General features: G+C 36.8%; 1 protein-coding gene across 1 annotated transcript; it reads right to left on the bottom strand.

Annotated features, from left to right (window-relative positions):
• Positions 1–20,197: 20,197 nt before the first annotated feature.
• LOC149147138 (F-box protein At5g46170-like) lies at positions 20,198–24,101 on the bottom strand. Its single transcript, XM_089445870.1, has 2 exons — positions 22,367–24,101; positions 20,198–21,014 (listed from the first exon to the last, which is right to left on the bottom strand). The coding sequence occupies exons 1-2, from the start codon at positions 22,920–22,922 to the stop codon at positions 20,515–20,517; spliced, it is 1,056 nt and encodes a 351-aa protein (XP_089301996.1). The 5' UTR covers positions 22,923–24,101; the 3' UTR covers positions 20,198–20,514.
• Between the last annotated feature and the right edge of the window lie 685 nt (positions 24,102–24,786).

Below are 24,786 nucleotides of genomic sequence, written 5' to 3'. Positions count from 1 at the left end.
TTTGGATTATTCATAAGAAGGAACTTGCACAACATGCCACATATCCAATTTTGAAACTCTAGTTCTGAAATTTCTACCATGGGCATGCAAATATCTCTTCTCTATCTCATCCAAATTTCACAATTCGAAAAGTCTAAGAAATAAAGTTATAGTGAAAATACCAAACTGATATGTTTGGAGCAAATTTTCGAAGCATTCAAGAACATAAATTTCTTCAAAACATATCTCCAAAATCATAGGCAAGATAGTCTGAAATTTATACCATAAGTACCTTGAAATATCTTCTTTGTTTCCTCCATATTTCAGAGTCTGAAACATCAAAGAAATAAATTTATAGTGAAAATACCAAGCTAATATACTTGAAGTAGATTTTATGAGGATTTAAGAAGCCTAACTTCCTTGGGCCATATCTCCAAAATTATAGCAAATCGGGGCTAAATTTTTAATCATAGGTACATGAAGATATCTTATTTGTATCCTCCAAGTTTCACATTCTGAAACATCCCAAAAGAATATTTTATAGCGAAAATACCAAGCCTGTTTAAAGAAGATTTCAGGAGCATTCAAGAGGCCTAACTTTCTCATACCATATTTCTGAAATTATAGTGAACCAAACTCCAAAATTTTAACATCTACATGAGAAAATTTATAGTGAAAATACCAAGTTGACCTGGTTGCAAAGATTTCAGGAGCACTCAGGAGACCTAATGATCCAGGTGGATATTGGTGGCCACTTGCCTATTTCACTTGGACCCCCAACACCGTCTCTTTTAGTTTTTCGGGTATTGAACTTCCGGAGGCATTTGAAGGCCCTAAATGGCATTTTTAGGGAAAACGGAGAGACCAGAAATGTTGCAAACTAACATGCTTAGTTGTTTTGGGTCTTCTCTTTGAGATCTTCAAAATGAGGTATTATGATAACCAAACTGGAATCGTATGCCAAAGTTACGACCCCGGGAAGTTGATGTACCAATTTACCCAAACAGGGTCCACAGTTTTGGCACTTCATCTCCTAGGGTTAGGTTTTTGGATGTTTAGGGTTTTCCATTGTTTCTCAATAATAAATAGGCCTTTGAGCCTCATTGTAACACAGTTCGGAGGCATGTAGCCGCCATATCTCTTATCAGAGATAAGCTACCATCGCCCGAGCTAGTCTTATTTCCATTTTGTTTGTAAGCATATTCCAATGTTTGATATTAATGAAATGAAGTGTTATTTCTACTGCATCTTTGTGTTTATGGTTATATCTATAATTTGTTGCGTTCCTGTTTAAATCCGGATCAGTTGTATCAGAGTGGTCTGCTCTTTCTCTGTTTTTCTTTGCATGTCCCCAACAAGGTCAGGATATAAGGAGTTAGGGCTTGAACTGGTCGAACCTTTGCAAGACCAGCCTCACAAATCCCGACGACCTCCCATGGTGGGTGAAAAGCAAGATGAGGTGGTAGGAGATCCTATCAAAATCTTGCTCGAAGAAGCCCTCGAGCGACAAAGGGACACGATGATGGACAATTTTATCCAGATCATTCAATGGCTGCCCAATGGCGACGCATCTACTTCCGGAAGCATCTCTGGAAGCGCCACAACCTTTAAGGTACAAGTTAAATTTGACATTCTCATATTTGAGGGTCAGATAGATGCAGATGTTGTAGATAAATGGTTAAATCTGCTAGAAGGATATTTTTTCGTTCATGATTTTTCCAGTCGGGAAAAGGTCACTTTTACACTTCTCAAAGCAACCCCTCACATCAAGGACTGGTGGGGAACCTACTGTGAGTAGAAGGATGAAAGTACGAACTCATTATTTTTAGCCGCACCCACTTAAAACTCGTTCCGGGATGCCATCAAGGCACAGTACTACCATGTCGAAAGCTATGAGGATAATTACATAAAGTGGACAACGCTACGACAGGGAAGGGACTAAGATGTACCAGAGTTTACCAATGTTTTTTATACCCTTCTCACGAAGTTGGGTATCAAGGATTCTGAAAACCATTTGGTTCTCAAGTATTGCGACTACCTACACAGGTACATCCAGGACAAAATGGAGTTCTTGAACATCTCCTCGCTCGGCACGACATACCGATATGCCGTCAAGATCAAGCAAAAGTTTAAACAGAAGAAGCGAGACTTTGGAATTGCAAATCTGAAGTAAGGGAAAGGTACCCCCAAATCGCAAAACAAAGGACAAAGCCAAGGTGGGACAGCCCAAGACAAACCGCTAAAGCCGCAAGCAAAGAACAAGACCGCGGAGACGAAGAAGGACACCGGAAAGTGGTGTGAGTTCCATAAGAGCTCCACTCACAACACAAGTGAGTGTCAGGCCAAGCAGTCACTGGTGGCCGAGCTAAAGGCTTCGGAATCAAATGCATGTTCTGGCTCTGAGTCAGAACCCAACAAGGGGAATGATAAAGGGAAGCAGATTATCAATGCGGAGCCCAACACCACCATTGCCACCACGAATATCCAGAGGAGGAGGAGCACCTCTTCCACCCCTAAATGTGGGTAAAGGGTTCCCCGCTACAGTTCATTGTCGACAGCGGGAGCCTAAAGAACCTCATTTCGGCAGATGTCGTGAAGCGGCTGGGCTTACTGACCACAACACATCCAAAACCGTACACCATTGGGTGGCTTCACCAAGGACAGGATCTTCGCGTGAGCCAAAAATATCACCTTCCATATGACATCAAGCCCTTCACGGATGAGGCATTATGTGACGTTTCTCCCCTTGATGTTTTTGATGTATTAGAAGGCCAACCATACTTATGGAAGCGAAATTTTGTGTATGAGTCAAGGCCTCATGCTGTTATTGTTACTTTGGGAAATAATTTGTATAAGATACCGAAGGTAGCACCGCCTACTGCTATCTCTTTGATTACTACAAAACAATGCAATAAGCTCATTTTCAAAACCGGGAAATTTGTTTTCTTGATGATACTCCCTCAGGGAAAGAAGAAGATGGTGGCCATGACCTCCAGACAGGGCCCCTCTGCATGACAACAACAAATTGACAAGGTCGTGGAGGAGTACGAGGACATCTTCACCTCCCCCACAGGGGTGCCTCTGCACTGTCAGGTCAAGCACTCCATCAATCTGACCCCAGGTGTGCCGGTGCCCAATGGACTAATCTATCAGCGCTCTGTTCTAGAGAATGACGAGATCAAGAGGCAGATTTAGGAGTTACTACAGAAAGGTTACATTTGGCCGAGTTCATCACCCTGTGGGAGCCTGATCGTGTTGGTATAGAAGAAGGATGGGACTTGGGGACTCTGTATTGACTATCGGGCGCTGAACAAGATCACTATCTGGAATAGGTACCCGATCCCATGGATTGATGACCTTCTGGATCAACTGATGGGGACAAAATATTTCAGCAAGATCGACTTGAAGTCAGGATATCACCTGGTACCAATCGAACCCTCCGATGCGTGGAAGATTGCCTTCAAAGCCAAGGAGGGCCTGTTTGAATAATTGGTTATGCCTTTCGGGTTGACAAATGCTCCTGAAACCTTCATGAGGCTGATGGATGACATCTTGCGGCCATTCGCAAACTCATTTGTAGTGGTATACTTGGATGACATCTTGATCTTCAGCCAGAGTTGGGAAGAGAACCTCCACCACATCCGACAGGTTCTCCAAACACTGCGGCAACACAAGCTATGTGCCAGTTTGGAGAAATGCACTTTTGGCATGACCCGGGTTCAGTATATGGGATACATTATTGATAAATGAGGAGTGAATGTGGATCCAGCCAAGATCCAAGTCATCCGGGATTGGCCAGCTCCAACCACTTTGACAAAGCTCTGCAGCTTTCTGGTTCTTGCCAATTTCTACCAAAGGTTCGTGTTAGGATTCTGTCATATCACTTGGCCCTTGAGTCAAGTCACCAAGGGAGGAGCCAAAGCAAAATTATTTTGGTTTGAATCTCAACAGAAGGCATTCACAGAGTTGAAACATCGCCTCTGTTGGGCACAGTGCTCACATTACTAGACTTGCAACAGCCATTTGAGATCAAGACAGATGCCTCTAACTATGCTATTGGGGCAATCCTTACTCAACAGGGGCATCCAATGGCATATCATAATGAGACACTTTTAGACACAGTCTGGAAGTATCCCACTTATGACAAAGAGATGTATTCCATTGTGCAGGCCTGCCGACAATGGAAGCATTACATGTTGGGAAAGGAAACGGTCATCCACACAGACCATTGACCTTTGTAGTTCATACAAACGCAAGGGAAGTTGCAGAATGATTGCCGTCAGAATTGGTCCACATACCTGCTACAGTTCCATTTGAATATCAAGTATTAGAAGGGTAGCACCAATAATGTTCCAGATTGCCTCATCTAACCATCGATCATGGCGTTAACCACCGTGCTCAACTCTTGTGGGCACGAGACTTCTGATTGGCCACTTCTCTGCAAAAGCGACCCAGAATTCGGCCACACATACCAGACGCTCTTGGAGGGTCAGCAAGTTCCAGATTTTCACCTCCAGAATGCCCTATTATGCCACCTAGGACACCTTTGTGTTCCTTCAAGAGAGTGTGCCAAGATGATTTGGGAAGCACACTACAGTTGGGTCGCTGGGCATTTCTGGGTCGAGAAAACGGAGGCAGTACTGCAGAAGAATTTCTATTGGCCAAATCTTCGATAGGATGTTGGGAAGTACATCAGATCCTACACTACTTGCGCCATTGCCAAACTGACCATCAAGAAGTAAGGCCTCTATACTCCATTGCCTATCCCTAGTCAACCTTGGGAATCCATCTCCATGGATTACATGTCGGGCCTTCCTTCTACTAAGCATGGCAACCACTATGTTTTTGTAGTCATCGACAGATTCTCGAAGATGGCCATTATGGCGGCCTGCAAGAAGAATATCACAACAGAAGCCACTACTAAACTCTTCTTTAAACGAGTGTGGGTACACTTTGGGATCCCACAGTCTATCATCTTAGATCAGGACAGCATGTTCCTCAGTACATTTTGGTTGAGTCTCTGGTCGATGCTGGACATCAAGTTCACTAAGTCCATAGCTTTCCATCCCCAAACTGATGGCCAGACAGAGGTCATCGATAGGATGATCGTACACATTCTGTGCATGTACAACTCAAAGCATCCACGAACATGGGATGAGAGCCTCCCCTATGTCCAACACAACTATAACCAGGCTCTCCACAGCTCAACTGGCCACAACCCTTTTCAAGTGGGCTTGGGATTCCAGCCACTATGTCCCATTGATGTGGCCATGCCATTTGTAGCTACTCATGCAGATTCGTACACATTCTGTGCATGTACAACTCAAAGCATGATCGTACACATTCTGCGCATGTACAACTCAAAGCATCCACGAACATGGGATGAGAGCCTCCCCTATGTCCAGCACAACTATAACCAGGCTCTCCACAGCTCAACTGGCCACAAACCTTTTCAGGTGGGCTTGGGATTCCAGCCACTATGTCCCATTGATGTGGCCATGCCATTTGTAGCTACTCATGCAGATTCGACTCATGTCCAGTCTAAAACCGATAAGGCAAACAACTTCATTGTGCACATCCAACATATCCGCTAGCAAGTCCACAACATTCTGGAGAAATCAAATGCCAAGTACAAGCAATGACATGATCAACATCGGGTTCTACATAAGTTTCAGGTGGAAGACAAAATCTAGTTACATTTGCAAAATGAACGCCTTACCAGAGCCTATCGGAAACTCAGACCACTCCAATATGGTCCTTACACCATTACCAAGGTGGTGGGAGACAATGCATTTGAGCTCAGCATTCCCCCATTCCTTGGCCTGCAACCAATGTTTAATGTGGACCGCCTTCGACAATACTTCCCACCATTGCTAGACACATCAGACATTGCAGAACAACTTACATCTACATAGTTAAATCCAGATTGCATGGAACAAGCCACAACTGATCGGATCATGGACACGTAGATCAAGAACACCCGACATCAAAGGATCCAACTATATCGAGTTGTCAAAGCAGGCCAACTCCTTCACCAGGCAAGTGGCTCACCGGGGACCAAGTTCAGCAGCAGTTTCATCATCTCATGGAGGAACTCAACGCAATAGTGACCATTGCTTCCTAAGGGGGGAGGAATGATCCAAGTGGATATTGGTGGCCACCTGCCTATTCCACTTGGACCCCCAAGACTATCTCTTTCAATTTTTCGGTTTCCTTAATTGTAGCACAGTTTACTATTTTTGGCAGTTTTTCGGGTCCTAAACTTCCGGAACCGTTTTAAGGCCCTAAACGACGTTTTTAGGGAAAACGAAGATATATATATATATATATATATATATATATATATATATATATATATATATATATATATATTTATATATATATATATATATTTCCAAAAAGTAAGTTGGTTTGTTTTTGGCCTTCACTTTGAGATATTCAAAACGAGGTATTATGATAGCCAAACGGAGATCGTATGCCAAAGATACGACCCCAGGAAGTTGATGTACAAATTTACCCAAACAGGGCCCACAGTTTTGGCGCTTCATCTTCTAGGGTTAGGTTTTTGGATGTTTAGGGTATTCCATTGTTTCTCAATAATAAATAGGCGTTTGAGCCTCATTGTAACATAATTTAGAGGCATGTCGCCGCCACATATCTTCTCAGAGATAAGCTACCAACGCCCGAGCTAGTCTTCTTTCCATTCTGTTTGTAAGCATATTTTAGTATTTGATATTAATGAAATGAAGTGTTATTTCTACTGCATCTTTATATTTATGGTTATATTCGTAATTTGTTGCGTTCGTGTTTAAATCCAGATCACCTAACTTCTTCAGAGCATATCTACGAAATTATAACAAGGCAATGTATGAAATTTTAATCACATGTACATGAATATATTCTCTCTAGCGCCTCGAAGTTTCACGATCTGAAACATTCCATGGGAAAATTTATAACGAAAATTCCAAGATGGCTCATTCACCCAATAAATCACATTTTTTCTTCCACCTTTGACTCAAAGAATCACCCAAAAAAGTTTTCCTCAACTCCTCTTGCAACCTCATATGTTTTATTTCCTGAATACACTTCAAATGAACTTATCTATTCTTTATTTATAGTGTTTCTTTGTTCACTTATGAGGCCAACTACTAAAATTGATTGGGTTGGCTTACTTGTGCTTTGGTTGGGTCATCCTGACAAAATAATTCTTATTTCTTCATTCCTATGGAGTTAGAGGAAGTTCCATATACCTTAGAAAAGTATCAGAATGATATTTCCAACTATATATCCTATTGTAGTAAAATGACCTTCAAATATATGGTATCCAAACTAGGTATCAAAAGTCCCAAAAATGATATTTCCAACAATCTTCATTTTCCAATCTTTATATTGAAGATATGTTGTCTCCCCCTGTTATTGAAATCAATGACAACAATATTTCTAAAATTTTCGCTATTGGGAGTATAAAGTTGTTGAGAGAGTTTGGGTCCATTGTTTTTCTTGTTATTGCAGAGATGTTTCTTTTTAGGAAACTTTCTCTTATCTTTCTATCAAGACGCTAAGGATTTGATAGATGTACCTATAGTGCTAATCACTCCAATATGCAAGAGCTTGTCTTGCCTTCTAACCACAGAGTCACAAAATGATTCAAGAGCAAGATTTGTATATGCAATGCCTAGAACTTCTTTAGTGGCATAAAAGATAGATAAAAAAACATAGTGTACATGGATAAGCTTGGAAAGAATAACTAAGGGAATTTTGAGGTCTAAAATGGCCCCCCTAAGAAAAATGTACAACCAAAATAAACTTTAGGATTCAAGATGATGATGTCAACCATGGGGGATGATTCACCATTTTTGGAGTAAAAAGGTAAAAAGATTAAAAAATAATAAAATAATAAAACTACTTTTTCAACTTATCTCCCTACGGGTTTACTTAAATTTCGAGCGGCAACACTTGTTGGATGCAGAGTTTGATTCCTCATCCAAAGAGTATCCATGTTGTATATTTTCGATGGACCCTGCTACACGAAAAATGAGAAATACATGAAAAATGTGATTGCAATCATGTTTTTTCATGTATTTCTCATTTTTCGTGTAACAGGTTCCATCGAAAGTATGCAACATGGATACTTCTTGGATGAGGGATCAAATTCTGCACCCAATAAGTGTTGTGTTATGTACCTAGGGGGGATAATATGGGGTACCAAGGGAGGTACCCAAGGTAATAATGTAATAATGGGATGGGCCATAGTAATAAATAAGGTGGTTAACCCATGTCATGTAAGGGACCACAAGTAGTTAATAATAATGTAAGGGGCCCATGGTATTAGTTGATGGTATGAGGAAACCATGGTAATGATACATGGTATTGTATGTATGAGGCCTATATAAAGGCTAGAGACTCCACATGGAGGAAGATGAAGAGAAGTATTCTTGTATGAACATGCATATGGCTTGTGGAGTGTTCTTCTTCCATAAGGAGTGAATGTATGGTGTTGCCCTACCTTAAGGGTTTGATCAATAAAGTATCATTTCATATTATTTCTGGGTTTATTTGCATTATATCATATTTTCATATCAGATCTATAGTATTTCCGGGTTAGATCTACAACAATTGGTATCAGAGCTATTTCATATCAGATCTATAATGTTTCTGGGTTAGATCTACAATAAGTGGTATCAGAGCTATAATATTCTTGGGTTAGATCTACAACAAGCGGTATCGGAGCTACAACAATTGGTATCAGAGCACTTTCTTGGGCAAACCGTTGACTTTCTTGTTGTAGATCTAACCCAAGAATATTATAGCTCTGATACCACTTGTTGTAGATCTAACCCAGAAACATTATAGATCTGATATGAAATAGCTCTGATACCAATTGTTGTAGATCTAACCCGGAAATACTATAGATCTGATATGAAAATATGATATAATGCAAATAAACCCAGAAATAATATGAAATGATACTTTATTGATCAAACCCTTAAGGTAGGGCAACACCATACATTCACTCCTTATGGAAGGAGAACACTCCACAAGCCATATGCCTGTTCATACAAGAATACTTCTCTTCATCTTCCTCCATGTGGAGTCTCTAGCCTTTATATAGGCCTCATACATACAATACCATGGTTTCCTCATACCATCAACTAATACCATGGGCCCCTTACATTATTATTAACTACTTGTGGTCCTTTACATGACATGGGTTAACCACCTTATTTATTACTATGGCCCATCCCATTATTACATTATTACCTTGGGTACCTCCCTTGGTACCCCATATTATCCCCCCTAGGTACATAACATTCCACCCCCCAAAACATGTTTCGTCCCCGAAACATGGGAAGAACATAAATAATAAGATCTACTCAAAAGAGTAGTCCACTGATACCATGCACATGCATCTAGCCATCCAAGAGAAAGGTGAACCCTCGATTTCGCTGGTGCCTCGCTCGCTTGAGATGGAAGTTGACCTTGGCCGCTCTTCTGTGTTGATGTGTAGTGGGTGGATCTTCTCTCCTCGCGATCCGTCATGTGACGACTTGGTTTCCATCTTGATAATTGTCTCGCTGGGTGATGTGGGTGATGATATGTTGAAGTTTTAACCCACGATGGCTTTTGCTTGACTTCACCATGTTGTGGTTCCTGTTGTGGTGTCTTCTTTGTCAATATGACTTCAACCACTGAGCCCTCCTCTGATGAATCATCACCTATAACCTTTTCTTCTGCAGCCTCTGTTTATGTTTGATTGTCGATCATCAAGGGCTCGTCATCTGATATGTCAGTCCCTTGAACATCTTCTGCTTCAACCTCCATGTGCTCTACCTGTTTATGGATGGAAATATCCTGTAATGTAATTTTCTTCTTTTTATACCATAGCTTCGGGAATTTCTTTTGCACATTAATATTGATAGTACCCACGGATTCCATCCAAGGATATCCCAAAACCACATCCATATTATCCATATCTGAAGCATAAAAATCACCATGCAACACATATTTATCCATAGAAATCTTCAAATCCTTGTATACTTGAACATCTTCATGATCCACCTGTGTATGTTCAATTTGTTTTGCTGGGACTTGCAATTTTTTTACCAAATTAACACTGATAAAATTATGTTTACAACTAGGATTGATAGAAACAATGACCTTCTCTTTCTGAATCAATCCATGAATCTGCAATAAGGATATACCAGTAGGAATTAACCCCTTATGTGTCTCATTCTCCTTTTTCCTAGCCCGAGACCATTTGTCCAAAAAGACTTTTTCAAATTCTGCATCTGAAATTTTGTTCAACCAGTCGTAGTCAAGTAATAATTTCCATTTTAGAGCCTCACCTCTAAAGTTAGACAGCATTTGAAACTTCCAAAAACAACCTGTTGTCCCAAATTTGGACTTGTATATTTGTATGAATTCTTCAATAGTAGGACCATCATCTTTTCCTGTAAAATATAGATCCTTGCTAGAAGCCATGAATGGTTTGGAAAAAATTCATTTACTTGGCGAAAATGTGTAATTGTCACAGTTTCGTCAATATTGCTCAAAATCCTTATTATGACCTGTTTTTAGAAATGGAGCAATCATTCTGCATCTGCTCATGTGATAGAAATCCTGATCTAGGCACTAGAATTCCAGATCTGCGCTGCTACTCTCCCGCCGTCACTCAAAATTTCTGCAAAAAGAGCTGATTTTAAATCAGCGATATCTCCCTCATCCGAACTCCGATTCGACTGATTTTTTTTTTTGAAGTTGGGTATTTTTTCCCAAAGAATCCAGATCTGCAATTAGATTTTGAAGATCTTGTACCAGAACGTCTAGATCTATGCCGCAAAGTCGCTGCCCTGAAATTTGTCTACAACCCCACTGATTTTTAGATCAGTGATATCTCCTTCATCCGGACTCCGATTCAACTGATTTTTTTTTTTTGAATTTGGGTATTTTTTCACAAGGAATACAGATCTGCAATTAGATTCTGCAGATCTTGCACCAAAACGTATATATCTGACCTGCAACTCGCCGCCCCAGAAACCCTGCAAAAATGAAAAAAAAAAATCTCCACGGTTTGCCCAAGAAAGTGCTCTGATACCAATTGTTGTAACTCTGATACCACTTGTTGTAGATCTAACCCAAGAATATTATAGCTCTGATACCACTTGTTGTAGATCTAACCCAGAAACATTATAGATCTGATATGAAATAGCTCTGATACCAATTGTTGTAGATCTAACCCAAGAATATTATAGATCTAATATGAAAAGATAAGATAATGCAAATAAACCCAAGAATAAGATGAAATGATTCTTTATTGATCAAAACCCTTAAGGTAGGGCAACACCATACATTCACTCCTTAAGGAAGGAGAACACTCCACAAGCCATATGCCTGTTCATACAATAATACTTCTCTTCATCTTCCTCCATGTGGAGTCTCTAGCCTTTATATAGGCCTCATACATACAATACCATGTATCATTACCATGGTTTCCTCATACCATCAACTAATACTATGGGCCCCTTACATTATTATTAACTACTTGTGGTCCCTTACATGACATGGGTTAACCACCTTATTTATTACTATGGCCCATCGCATTATTACATTATTACCTTGGGTACCTCCCTTGGTACCCCATATTATCCCCCCTAGGTACATAACATGTTGCCACTCGAAATTTGAGTAAACTCGTAGGGAGATAAGTTGAAAATGCGAGTTGAAAAAATAGTTTTTTTGTTTTTTTGTTTTTTTTCTCCTCTAAACTTTAATGATGTAATGTAATCTTATTTTATTATTTCCACTATTATTTTATAATTTCTTTAGGAGGCCCATTTGAGACTTCAAAACTCCCCTAATGATATATGCGTCGATCATCTTTCATATCAATTTTATAATCTTGAAGTAAAAGTCTAAGTGTTTTGAACTTGGATAGATATTTACAACTTAAAAGTCATTATTTGATTTTCATGCTAATGAGTTCTACTCATATTGGATTCACCAAATATATTTTTTCAACTTTTCCCAAGCTTCATCTAGGTCATCAATTCATTGAATATGAAATTGAAAATCATGAGAAATGGACATTCTAATTGATCCACATGTTTCATTATTCTTATTATCCTATTTGACTTTATTTTCAACATTAGTGGAGTGTTTTTCTTTTCCCAAGGTAATTTGGTACAATCCTTTTCTTGGCAAAAGTTTACTTGGGGTAACCATATTGAAATATGCAAGTAATATGGATTCAAAAATTAAAACGGTCTATCTAAATTGAAAACTCTTGGAAAAATGTTTTAAAAAAGGGCAAAAAAACTCTAGATGTGAAAATTATGTTATTTTTGAAAAATGCATAAATTGTAATCAAAGCACCACATGGAAAATAGAAGTTGACTAACATGGAGAGAGATACACAATGAGGTTGTCGAGAAAAAAATGTTTATCTTCCTTCTCTAACTTTGTCTGTAACCTCATTTTTATAATGGAGTTACTTTATAAAATAAAGTTGAATACGAAAAGTAACATATAAAAAATATTAAAGGTATTTTATAATGATTCAATTTTATATTTTAATTAAAATATATTTTATAGTAAAATTATGAAATAACTTAAAAGACGCATAAATTTTTGTAAAATATAGCTTTAAAAATGGAAAAACTTGAATTGAAGGTCTCCTAATAAATAAAGTAACTTCCAATCAAATGAGTTAATGCACTGTGTGTGTGTAACGAAAGAGGTGGGTTTTTTCTTTTACTCTGTCTCATTGTATGTGCTTAACCCCAAAACCCTTTTTTGGTCTGCAAAAACACTTCATCACAACCACATGCAAAAATAGAAATTTTCAAAAATAATTATTTGAATCTTTACAATAATGGAGTTATATTTTGGTTAATTTACGTGAAAAATGTAAATTTTCTCTATATTTCGTATTCATGGAGATTCCACAAAGCACACAACAAAAAACATATGCAATAATGAACACAATTTTCACTTTGTTTTTTATTTACCGAAATTACATAAATCACATGACAAAGAGCATATCCAAACCGAAAAAAGTAGCAAACTAAACAACTAAAATAGAAAACCAAAATATTAACTTAAAAATCAAAAAGTTTAAAAGGGCATCATCATCCACTATATGCCTTCAAATATAACAAAAAAACTATATTTTGCACAAATGAAAACCTTTTTGAGTGAAACAAAAAACATTTCTCACTGTAAGCAACACTTTGGATGCAATGGAATAATATGGTTAAGAAAAAAAAGGTAAAGAAATCATAGATCTCATAAATGCGGCAACTTGAGCTCAAGATCTCGATCAACAATGGGAATGATTCTTCAAATTGGCTTTGATGCCATGTTTGAGAAAACAAGGTATTCCATCAAGGATGAACACCTTAAGTAACCACCCGCGCAACCAAATCATAGATCATCACTAATATTTTTATATGGTTAACACCTTCTAAGAGAGACAATTTATGGCATCAACCAACATGGTAACTTGAAGCAATTTTACCATTATAATTGAAAATTTGTACATAATAGAATTTCTCACAATCAATCCTCAGTAATGACCCCCCGTGCTCTTTAAATAGAAATCATGGACCAATCAAGTGTTAATATACGTATTAATAGCCATTAATATCGAGCAATCAAGTGTTAAAATATGAGTCATCAAATCACTCTATGTCTAAAACATATTGTGACCATCAAATTACAATGCAATTGATGCATGCTAAAAAAACATACCAAAAACACACTTTTACCTCAAGACACATTAGAATAAGTTAATCTTAATTAACTTCCAAGGGTATAAATATCCTAGCATAAGCTTAATTGAATTCTTTCATACTTTTTTGTGACAAGAAAAAGCTCCCACTTATCACTAGTTGCCTTTGTGAGACGGGTCATCATTTTTGTTAGCACATCAATATTTCATTCCAACTGTGCAAACCCACCTTCTAGGCCCCCTTGGCTTTGTTTTTTTTTGTACAAAAATATTGGGTTCCAATTGAGAAAACCTAGCTTTTGAGACCGCTTAACATTGTTGTAGAAAAACTTTAAAGATATAGAAAGAATCCACCATAAAACCTCCAAAATAAACCCAAAACATGAAAATATATCTAAGACATTTAATACAAAACACGCCAAGAATATAGAAAGAAGAACCCTTGAGGTAAGTTAATACCATCAAATACTCTTTTTCGAAAGAACCACTCCACAAGCTATGCTTGTTATAAGACAATACAATTCAACGTCTACTCAATCCAATGATACTTGAGTGGGCCTAATGGCTAAGAACATGTGTTTCCTCGTAAGATGTCATAGGTTCAAATCCATACGGTGTTAGAGTATGTACACTTCTGTAAACTTCAGCAGTCAAATCACTATGCAGAGACAAGTCCCTTGTCCCACAAATAAAGCCGTCTCATACACCAATTAGGTGTCTGACTTGGCTGTGACTTTAAAATTTGATTATTATTATTATTTATACTTTCTCATGAGTATTCCTAAGGGTCTAATGCAAACACCTCTTATTATTATATTGTTTCATTTTAATATTACGAAGTGGGCATATTTCATTATTATGGCCACATTTTTTTCATTATCCCATCATGTACCTTTTTAGGTATCTCATATTATCCTCCCTAGGTACATTACATTCCATCCTCCCTGCCATGTTTTGGCCTTGAAACATGAGAAAAAAGCATATAATATGACCTATTGGGCACGGTAGCCAACTAGTACCATGAGTGAGTGTCCATCCATCATAGTGAAATGTGGATATACGATCAAACTATAGCCTTTCCTTGATCTTGATTTTGGAGTTTTCTTGGTATCCATGTCTTCGTTGCATTACTTTGATATCTCCATGTATTACTTTTATTCCTCCATGTGCCTCCATACCGATTGTCTTTTTGGTTCCACGTTGGTCCATAGTAAGTTTGTTGATGCTCACACCCTTGCCTTGATGATTGTTGTTTCTTTATATAGTGCGGGAGATTATATAAAGTAACCTTAACTGTTGGATCTTCTTTCTTTGATTCTTCAACATGTGGTTTCTTTGAGATATTTAATTCATTAGTTTATTCTTACTTTTTATGCCCTTCTTAGGGTTTTTCTTCAAGTGTTCTATAGGGTCTTCTTCCAACTTAATATTGAACTCTTCGTTTGATTCCTCTTTCCTTGACTCTTAAACATGTAGTTCTTTAGCTTCATTTTCCTTTTCAGGACCTCCCAATGGCTTTTCTTCGAGTGATTATATGATCTCTTCTTTTGATTCAACCTTGAACTCTTCATCTAATATGTCATTAAGTATTGGAATTATTTTCTTTATAGTGTTTTTTTCATGTGGCTCTTCAGAGCGTTCTTGTTTACTAAGACATATTGTTAATGTAATCTTCTTCTTTTTTGTACTAAAGCTTCAAAAACTCGTTTTACATATTAATTTTAAGTGTAACAACTAAGTGCATCCAAGGATATCCTGAAACAATATCTACATCATCCATATGTATAACACAAAAATATGAATTTAACACATATTTATCCATATAAATCTTTATATCTTTAAAAGTTTGAACATATTTACCCTTAACCTATGTGCTTCGAATATTCGTTGTGAAAACTTACAATCTTTAGTCAAGATAACATTGATGAAATTATGTTTGCAACTAGAGTTGAAGTAAACAAAACCCTTCTCTTGTTGAATACATTCATAATCATGTAATATAAATTTGTTATATGGAAATAAATCTTAATGTTCTTATCCTTCTTCATAATTTGAGATCACCTATAAGGAAATATATTTTCAAATTCTTCATCTAAAAGTGGCTTCGTAACAATGGATCCATCTTGTTATGGTTGAGCAATGTTCATCATGTGTCTACATCATTTCTTAAATTCCATTCTATAAAAATTATCCACTTCTTTTTCCATTTCGACTTCTTTTCCTTTATGTATTATTCAATAATAGGTCCATCATTTTCTTGCAAAATACATATTTCTTGAAAACCAAAAAAATAAAACCAAGGTTTCAAAGATTACCATTTGTTTTTCAATGGAGCTTCCTATAGTTCGGTTTTGACACTGAAGATGTAAAATTATCATAACTGCAATTGTACACTTAATATTTGCTATTATGACCCCACTACCTTATAAAATGCCACCATTTCCTTGGATGATTTGACACTAATTTTACTAAAATCTATGCTCTCTATCAAAAGATATTCAAATTGCAAAATTTGCAATCATTAACATAAGAAACCCTAAAAAATACATCAATTTTAAATTCTTGATACTTCACTTCCCGAACTCTTTTTTGGATTTTTTTTAATTGGTTTTTTTAGAGTAATTCGTTTCTTGGATTTTATTATTCAAATTCTACACAAAATATTTCAAAAATTGACATTAATTCTTCCACCAATATTCACGGCCATAACCTAGAAAGGAAACAAAAAATTGTTAATTTTCATTTGCTAATAACTTCATAGACTCCGATTTAGATTGTTTTTTATATTGGGTATTTTCTCGAGATGAATTCATTCATCCAATTGGATTTTTCAAATTTTACGTAGAAAAATTCAGAAATCAACTTGAGTTATATCATCCTCTTTTCCTGTAAAAAAAAAGCAGTAAAAGGGAAGAAAAACCTCCACATTTATGTCCAAAAATTCTCACTTCATGCTAAAAAGAATACTTCGTACCACCTGTAATAAAACTTTAAAGATATAAGAAAGAATCCACTATAAAACTTTTAGATAAACCCAAAAACACCAAAAGAATTCAAAGCCATTCACCATGAAATACACTAATGATATAGAGAGAATAACTTGTTAGGTAAAATAATGCATCAAATACTCCTTATGGAAGTAATCACTTCACAAATCATACTTGCTACAAAACAATACAAATTCACCATCCATCCAATACAATGTGTATTTATACATTATGGAAGTAATCACTTCACAAATCATACTTGCTACAAAACAATACAAATTCACCATCCATCCAATACAATGTGTATTTATACATTCTCACGAGTATCTCTAAAAGTCTTATGTCAAATACTCCTTACAATATATCATTTCATTTTAATTACAAAGTGCACATGTTCCATTATTATAGTTACATTATATTCATTATCTCATTCTTACCTCCATAGATACTCCATACTATCATTCCTATAAGTACATTACAATTATTCTTTGTGAGGAAACTATTCCATATTTGATTGTCCTTTTAAACCATCGCTAAAGTTACTCTCCACTTGTTTCATTCCCGCTCTTTGTCTTGACCATACCTGTCTTACTCCCAATGATGATTTTAAACTCTTTTCATACCGAGTTGTCTCGAACATACACGCCTTACTCCCAATGATGATTTTGAACTTCACCTTAAGACCAACTTGCTTCGAAATTGCAAATGCTAAATTTTTTAAATTATAAAGGATGAATTTTGGTGATAAAATTTTCGCATTAATTATAAATTTGTTATGATTGCATTGTTGTACAATATTAATCTTTGTAATGTTATTGATATATTTTGATATGTTTAACAAAATACCATAGAAATGAAGAACAAAACAAACTATTTTGACATAAACCAAGTACATAGAAATGAAAAACAAAACAAACAAACAACAATAACACCTTAAATTAAAAATTAAAAAGCAATTATTACCTTAAAAACCTCCTTGACGTGATCATTAATAATGAGATTAAAACTGACCTAGAAAAATAGAATACACATATAATCCTTCCCGTTTATAAAAACTTCATTACTCTATTTTTATTGAAGGAGATTCACTGTTACAAAATGCTAGATTTAGCTTAAGAGTACGTTAGCCCATTGTGACTATGTACATAAGATCACCACCTCTCCAAGCAACGATTAGAGTAGGGGAATCAAATTGATCTCCTTTAACAATTGCTTCTTATGAGAGATTGGGGTCGCTTTACACCTGTGTTGTAGGCCATTTATGTACGCTTATTGACAGTGTACTCCCTTCACTATTTTGTTTCTATAAAGTAATTTTGGATACCATTGAGTGAAATCATAATGTTTGACCTTGAATGCATTAATTTATTTAAGAGAGGTTGAGTTATCAAAGGTGGTTTTTCATTCAAAAATCGTTTACATCCCAAACAAAATTTCTCAGTGATTTTCAGAAAGTTGGATATTGATTATAATTTCCAAGTACTAGGATAATTTAGACATGATTATGAATTAAATTTATTTTTTATTATTTTTTTAATTATGATGAATTGTAATCTGGACAATGTTTAAAATCAAATTTTCAGATTGCTATTATAAAACCAAAAATATATATCGCAGTATATATCACTTCTTCATTTATGCAACTTAAAGCCATGGTATAATTGTAATGCGTAAGGTTTATACAATTCAGGTCATGAGTTCAAATTTTGTTAATCAATATCTTCTCCACCAAAGTTCAAATCCCTGTAATATAATGAATTATAATGCCTTAATAAATATGTTAATTGGCGTTATTTTAAGTAGATTTTCTAGACTTTATTCCTATCACATCCGGCTTTTAATGCATTTCACTAGAATAAAAATGCTCAATATATCCTACTATCTTTTCCCGAGTGTTGAGAAGATGGCCTACATTACCCAGAATAGGGAGTATAAAAATCAAATTAAGAGTCTCTTTCATCATTCCCTCATTAAAATTAGCGTCCTTTATCATCTCAAGGAACTCAACATTGGATGGAGAAACTTCATAGCCAATCCCATATTCACTCATTCATAGCCAATACTGACCAAGAACCCAATCATATGTACCTACCAAAACAGCCATTGTAAACCATATCCGAATCATGTCTACCTACCAAAGCAACATAATCACAACCATGTTAAGAATGCGCATAAGCACAAAGTTAGATTTGATACCTTTGTCTTAAACCTCAATAACTGGAAAGAGAGATTAAAAATATATCCTTTTCGTATTTGTAATAATAAAATTACTTAAATATAAATTACAGAGATTTGGATTTGTATCCAAATGTGATCACTTGCCCACCCTTGGAGAGCTAAAAGCCCTTCATGGCTAAATGGAGCAGACCTCCTCTCACAATGATCATAATGGTTTTCATTGTTCCTCTCAAGAGAAAGGAAGATAAGTTTGGGACCTTAAATGAGCAGAGCTGGTTTTCTCAGTTAAGACCAGGACATAATCTGAGCACAGATAACCCCTTTTGGGACCTTGTCTGAGAAGATATCAAGACCAAGATGCCCACCCTTGGAGAACGTAAAAGCCCTTCATGGCTAAATGAAGCAGACCTCCTCTCACAATCATCATAATGGTTTTCGTTATTCCCCTCAAGAGAAAGGAAGATAAGTTTGGGACTTTTAAATCAGCAGAGCTAGTTTTCTCAGTTAAGACCAGGACATAATCTGAGCCCAGATAAGCCCTTTTGGGACCTTGTCTGAGAAGATGTCAAGACCAGTACCTTATATTGAGAATAGTCATTTATACTCGGTGCAAATACAATAAGCTCATAAAGGGAGCTATGAATATGGATGTATCTGATTTGAGTTTGAGTCATGATGGCAAAGGAGAGCTCTCACTCTATTAAGTACCGCATCAATATTTGTAATTTGTTTGTGCTGTTGTAAAACGTTGAGAAAACCCATACGAAACAGAGAAGTAGAGCAACAGATCTCCACGTGATCAACTTTATTGAAACTGCTAACAAAAATAACAAGCAGAACAAGAGATATCTACAAATTTGTTTTATCAATTTGTAGTTAGTATTTTGTATTTATTTATTGCTTGGCACCGCTGAATAGCAGCAACTTAGCTCCCACAACCTGAAATCAGTGGACAGCTTTTTATTATGCTTTACAACTACAGATTTTTATTGAAATTTACAAGTCCTTTTTGAGATGAAGAGAAGGTACTTATTGAAATAGGGATTCTCAGTGAACAGTAGTCCTCCAATACTCCAAAACATTAAAGGTAAACTATGGCTATGCTTGCTGAGGACATATTCTTTCACTTGTCCTGTATAATTTTATCCTTGCATGGCAATGAGAGATGTTGGAATTTTTCAACCCAACTTGTACATAGCCTTCATGTGATAAAACTTATCAGAAATTAGAAATGGTGGTCTCTATACAAATAACAATTTCCTGACTCTTGTCATCCTCACAACAAATCAAATGGTCATCAAGAATTCTTACACTGGCATATCAGTGACACGAAGAGGAAATGCAGGGCTGAAAAGTACTCTGATGAACTTTTGAAAAGATTGTAGTGGATCTGGACAAATTGTCGAGCAAGGGAAAGTGGTAACAGCATCCCCACTCCAGCTCATTGATAATCAGAATGGTTGCCCAACTTTTACCCATTTGGACAATTTATGGAAGCACCAAATTCAAAGGCGGGATCAAATTACTCTGATATCAACTGATATTCCATTCACAGACTTCTTGAATGTATAGAAACTAGGGATAAATCATAGAGAATCCTGTAACAGTTGAGCTAACTGCCTATGTTCAAACTTCAGAGGCCTAGAATGAATTCATTTCCAGAAGATATGTCCTCCGCTTTGAAAGCAGGCTAGCTGCAGTCTTGAATGGTCCTTCGAAAGCTCCAGCCAAAAATCCATCAGTTTCCTTGCATATTGGGTACTCACAAGGGCGAATTGAGACCAGTGTCGCACCCTTCAACACCATTCCACATGGGAGCTCCAGACATGGGGCATACCAAAGCTTCATGTTTAGTGCAGGAACTTGGGTTCTGTTAGATGAAGCAGAGGCTGCAAGAGGTTTATCACGAAATTCTTGCAATTGACTTCTGTTCATGCATAGAACTCCTTGCTGATCTGAATCAGTAAGAATAAGATTTTCCAAGGTGGGATGCTCAGATATGATATTTTGAAGAAGATAATGCCTTGCAGAGGCTGCAATAAGGGAGCTGATGGTCCAAACCACTCTCAGTTTCAGGCCCCCATTGGTGTAAAATGATTCAGGAATGTTCCCAGTGTCTTCATCCTCTGAAGCCCCATTTTCTGCATTGTCAATACTTTTTTTCAGTTAGAATTGAATATATTTTATAAAGCTAAGACATGCTATTAACGATTAAAAGCACGAATTCCCGAAAGATAAACCCAAACATAATGATGCAAATTCTTTAACGAAGCATTTTTCTGAAAGGTAACAGCAAATAACAGAGATCCCATGACACACTCAAACAACAGAAATTTCTAGATGCAGAGTACAACCTTCCAGTCCCTCTTATCTAAACCTAACAGAAAATGCTACAAAACCAAAATGCAGTCCATCTCAAAACCCCAATAAGGATTCTTTTTTCTTAATACTTCTAATAAAAGAAAATCAGTTACTTCCAATCAACTAAAATAATCTCCAAAAGCTGAACAGTGACTATCTAACGTAAACATAACAGAAACTACGGCTGAAGTGGAACATCAATCTACCAAGCGAGCAGGTATTATTGCTTTCAGAAAACTTGTAAAAGCTGACCAGTAAAGGCTTACAAAAGCTAACTAAAAGCAATCATCACCATTTTGGTCCTTACAAGTTACACCAGAAATTGGCAAAAGAATGTCTAGTTTAGAGAGTTGATCAAAGGTAATTGTTTTACACAGGGACTCCCTACTCCCCATTTTTTTGGCCAGACTGGGGTTAATCTCCTGTGACGCCCTTGGAAAGCTGATCAAAGGTCATTTTTTTAGACAGGAACCCCTGAGTCTCCAATTTTTGGCTAGACTGGGGTAAATCTCCTGCGACGTGTTGCTCTGGGTATTCCAACTACACGAGAGGCAGTGCAAACACCGAAAAAGTTGGAATCAAACCTGGGCTGGTAGAGGTAAAACTCCAACTGGTTTCCCACTGAACCACTGCTCCAGCAACGCAAATATGCAGGCTATAAAGTAGAACATGTGATCGAAAATCATTTTACCAGAAAATAGATTTTCCCATGAGCCGAGAAAATTTCCTGCTGAACAGAAACTAATGGTAACACTGGGGAAAAGAGGCTTCACAGCTAATAAAATCGATTGCACTAGTCAAGAACAAAGCTACTTCCAAACCTGTTCAAAGTCTGTTAAAGAGCTAAAATACGCATCCACGTCAACCAAGGATCATCATTTTCACTAAACCTGACAAAAATTATGAGTGCAGAAGAAAAAGCTAATATTGCTCAAATCTGATCAAATAAATACTAATCTGATCCCACTGAAACACCCAAACCAGGTTTTCCCAAAATCAGTCACAAACTATCAGTTTAACCAAAAACTGCTTCAAGAACAAAGCTTTTGGGGTAAATCCTCCCAGACTAGCACAAAGAATAAAAAACAGAGAACAAACATTATTGATTTCAAAAGACCAGACCAGCCCTTACCTTGAAGAAGCCATGACTTCTCTGAATCACAGTTACCATCTCTCTTATCCTTCGCGGGATTGAAGACCGAAGAGGCCCCGAGGATAACACAACTCTCCAAAGTACTCCCAAAAACGGCTTTCCACTTCAACAGCACACCATCTTCAATGCCCAGTTCTCCACCGGGCAATTCAATCCTCAGATTCTGCACTTCCTTGAAATTCTTTAAAACCTCACCGGGAGAATGATGGGAAACCTCTGCAACCATGGATTTCTTCGGGCCCAAAACATGCTGCAAGGTCTGCCATGGCCTAACAATGCTACCCATCATGATTCTCATCAAATAACTCCATATCCCTTTGTTTTTACCATTATTGTTAAGGTTGGTTTCTTCACTGGATATAACACAGTCTACCTTAACTACCACGGTCTGCACTTGCGGGACTATACTAGAGAACCTCTTTGAAACTGCACGGCATCGTCCTAAAGCCTTAATATCATCAAATTTGTTAAATATAAGCAACACAAGTGAATCTGGGAGCCTGTCAAAGTGGTCTACTGATGAATTAAACCCCATGTTTGGATCAATATAGATATTGATGTTTGGATCAATATAGATATTCCTCAATATAGCACATAACCACAGAAAACTCAATTGATTTAGGACTTGATCAGAAACGGCATCACAATCGAATGTAAATCTTCACATCTTTGATACATCTTGAATCTCATGAATTCTCAAAATCATTTACACAAAATCTCATACTATTATGGCTAGAAAGATCTATAAAAAAAACTTCAAACTTGTACCAAAACAAATAACAGCCAGACTCATTCTTGTGCAAATCTTCAATCTTGTTCCAATTCATGTAATCTCATATTATCCATTACCAAACCCAATCCCTTAGAAAAACTACAAGAACCTCAACACAATGATTAGTCTCCAAATTTCTATGAATTCGCACAGCAATTCATCCTAAACTCAATATCATTAGAGCTCAGAAAACCGCATAGAAAGATAACTCTAAAACAAATCTTCAGTGCCCCTCAAATCTCGTCTATTTAATATAACATAAACTCCTATTTGTCTCAGAAAGAATTCATCCCAATGCAAATCTTTCACAAAAATCAGAAGCTCAACCCAACAAATCTTCAGCGTCCCTCAAGTCTCATCTATTTCATAGAACACACACTCCCATTCGTCTCAGAAAGAGTTCACACAAATGCAAATCCTCCACAAAAATCAGAAGCTCAACACAACAAATCGTCAGTGCTCCTCAACTCTCATCAATTTCATACAACACCCACTCCCATCCTGCCTCACAAAAATCTCATCCAAATGCAAATCCTCAAAAGATAAAAATAAAAATAAAAATCATAAGCTCAACCCAACTAAGAAATCAGATCTTTCTTCCATCTGAAGCATTCTCAGGCCATACCCAACACTGTCTTAGTTAAAAAAGATTGGACCACGGCCCCATTAAAGCTAAAACCACCGGCTGTACATTGTTACCTGAGTACCAGGCATGTAATCCACGGCTTCTGGTGCTTTTTGCCTCAATATTAATGGCACATCAATGCACCGAATGTAGATGAATAGGGATCCGCTCCATGACCTCTGCATTTATTCAGTTTTACAGCCCCGTGTGTGGCCAAAATCATGACGTTCGAGCTTGCCCCCCAGAGCCTCTGCCTTTCCTGTCTGTGATCACATAACACGACGTCAGTGGGGCCGCGGTGAACCCGTGAGATAATAATACTAAAGTTAACATTCATGAGGATGAGCAGACTTCAAAACTAAGTATACAGTTGGAATTTTGTATTTTGTACGGAATTTACTTCAAAATCTTTGGAGAGAGAAAAAAAGTTTAATTATATTAAATTATTTTTGATATATTTTTGTTAAAAGTGATCTTCAATTATTTGTAAATAGTCTTAGGCCAGGAAAGCATGTCTCTCTATCTTTTAGATTGCTTTTTTTAAATTGCATTTATTTTACTGTACGGAATTTACTTAATTTTTTTTTGGAAAAGTGAAAAAAGGTTTAATTATATTTAAATAATATTTAATTATAAATTTTGTTTGGTTGGTTAGTTTAAGTGCGTAGTTTAATGAGGTGGAAGAGTTGTCCTGAAAATTATGGAAATTCTGGTTATATTTAGAGAAAATCTGAGAAGGATTTTTGTAAATCTAAGTTATAGTTGTTAAACTTCAAAATTTTAGGTGTCCTAGATGTTTTTGATGGTGCTGAATTCATTTCCACCATCAAAAACAGGATTCAAACACTGCCTCTACAAGATTTTTTGAAATTTTTTTCTCACATTCAGGCCACTTTTCACTGTCTAGGCAATTCCTCCGCCTGGTTAGACCACTCCCAATTTAAGTGGTGATCGCAGTGGAATGAAGTGTCACCAAATTGAAAATCTTGTATTCGAATCATT

The sequence above is a fragment of the Pinus tabuliformis genome, chromosome 9, assembly GCF_031772625.1.
Source record: "Pinus tabuliformis cultivar Carrire ecotype Pingquan chromosome 9, CPIR1, whole genome shotgun sequence".
Taxonomy (NCBI): domain Eukaryota; kingdom Viridiplantae; phylum Streptophyta; class Pinopsida; order Pinales; family Pinaceae; genus Pinus; species Pinus tabuliformis.
The sequence above is the reverse complement of the archived record's forward strand: the minus strand, read 5'-3'. Positions and strand labels throughout refer to the sequence as shown.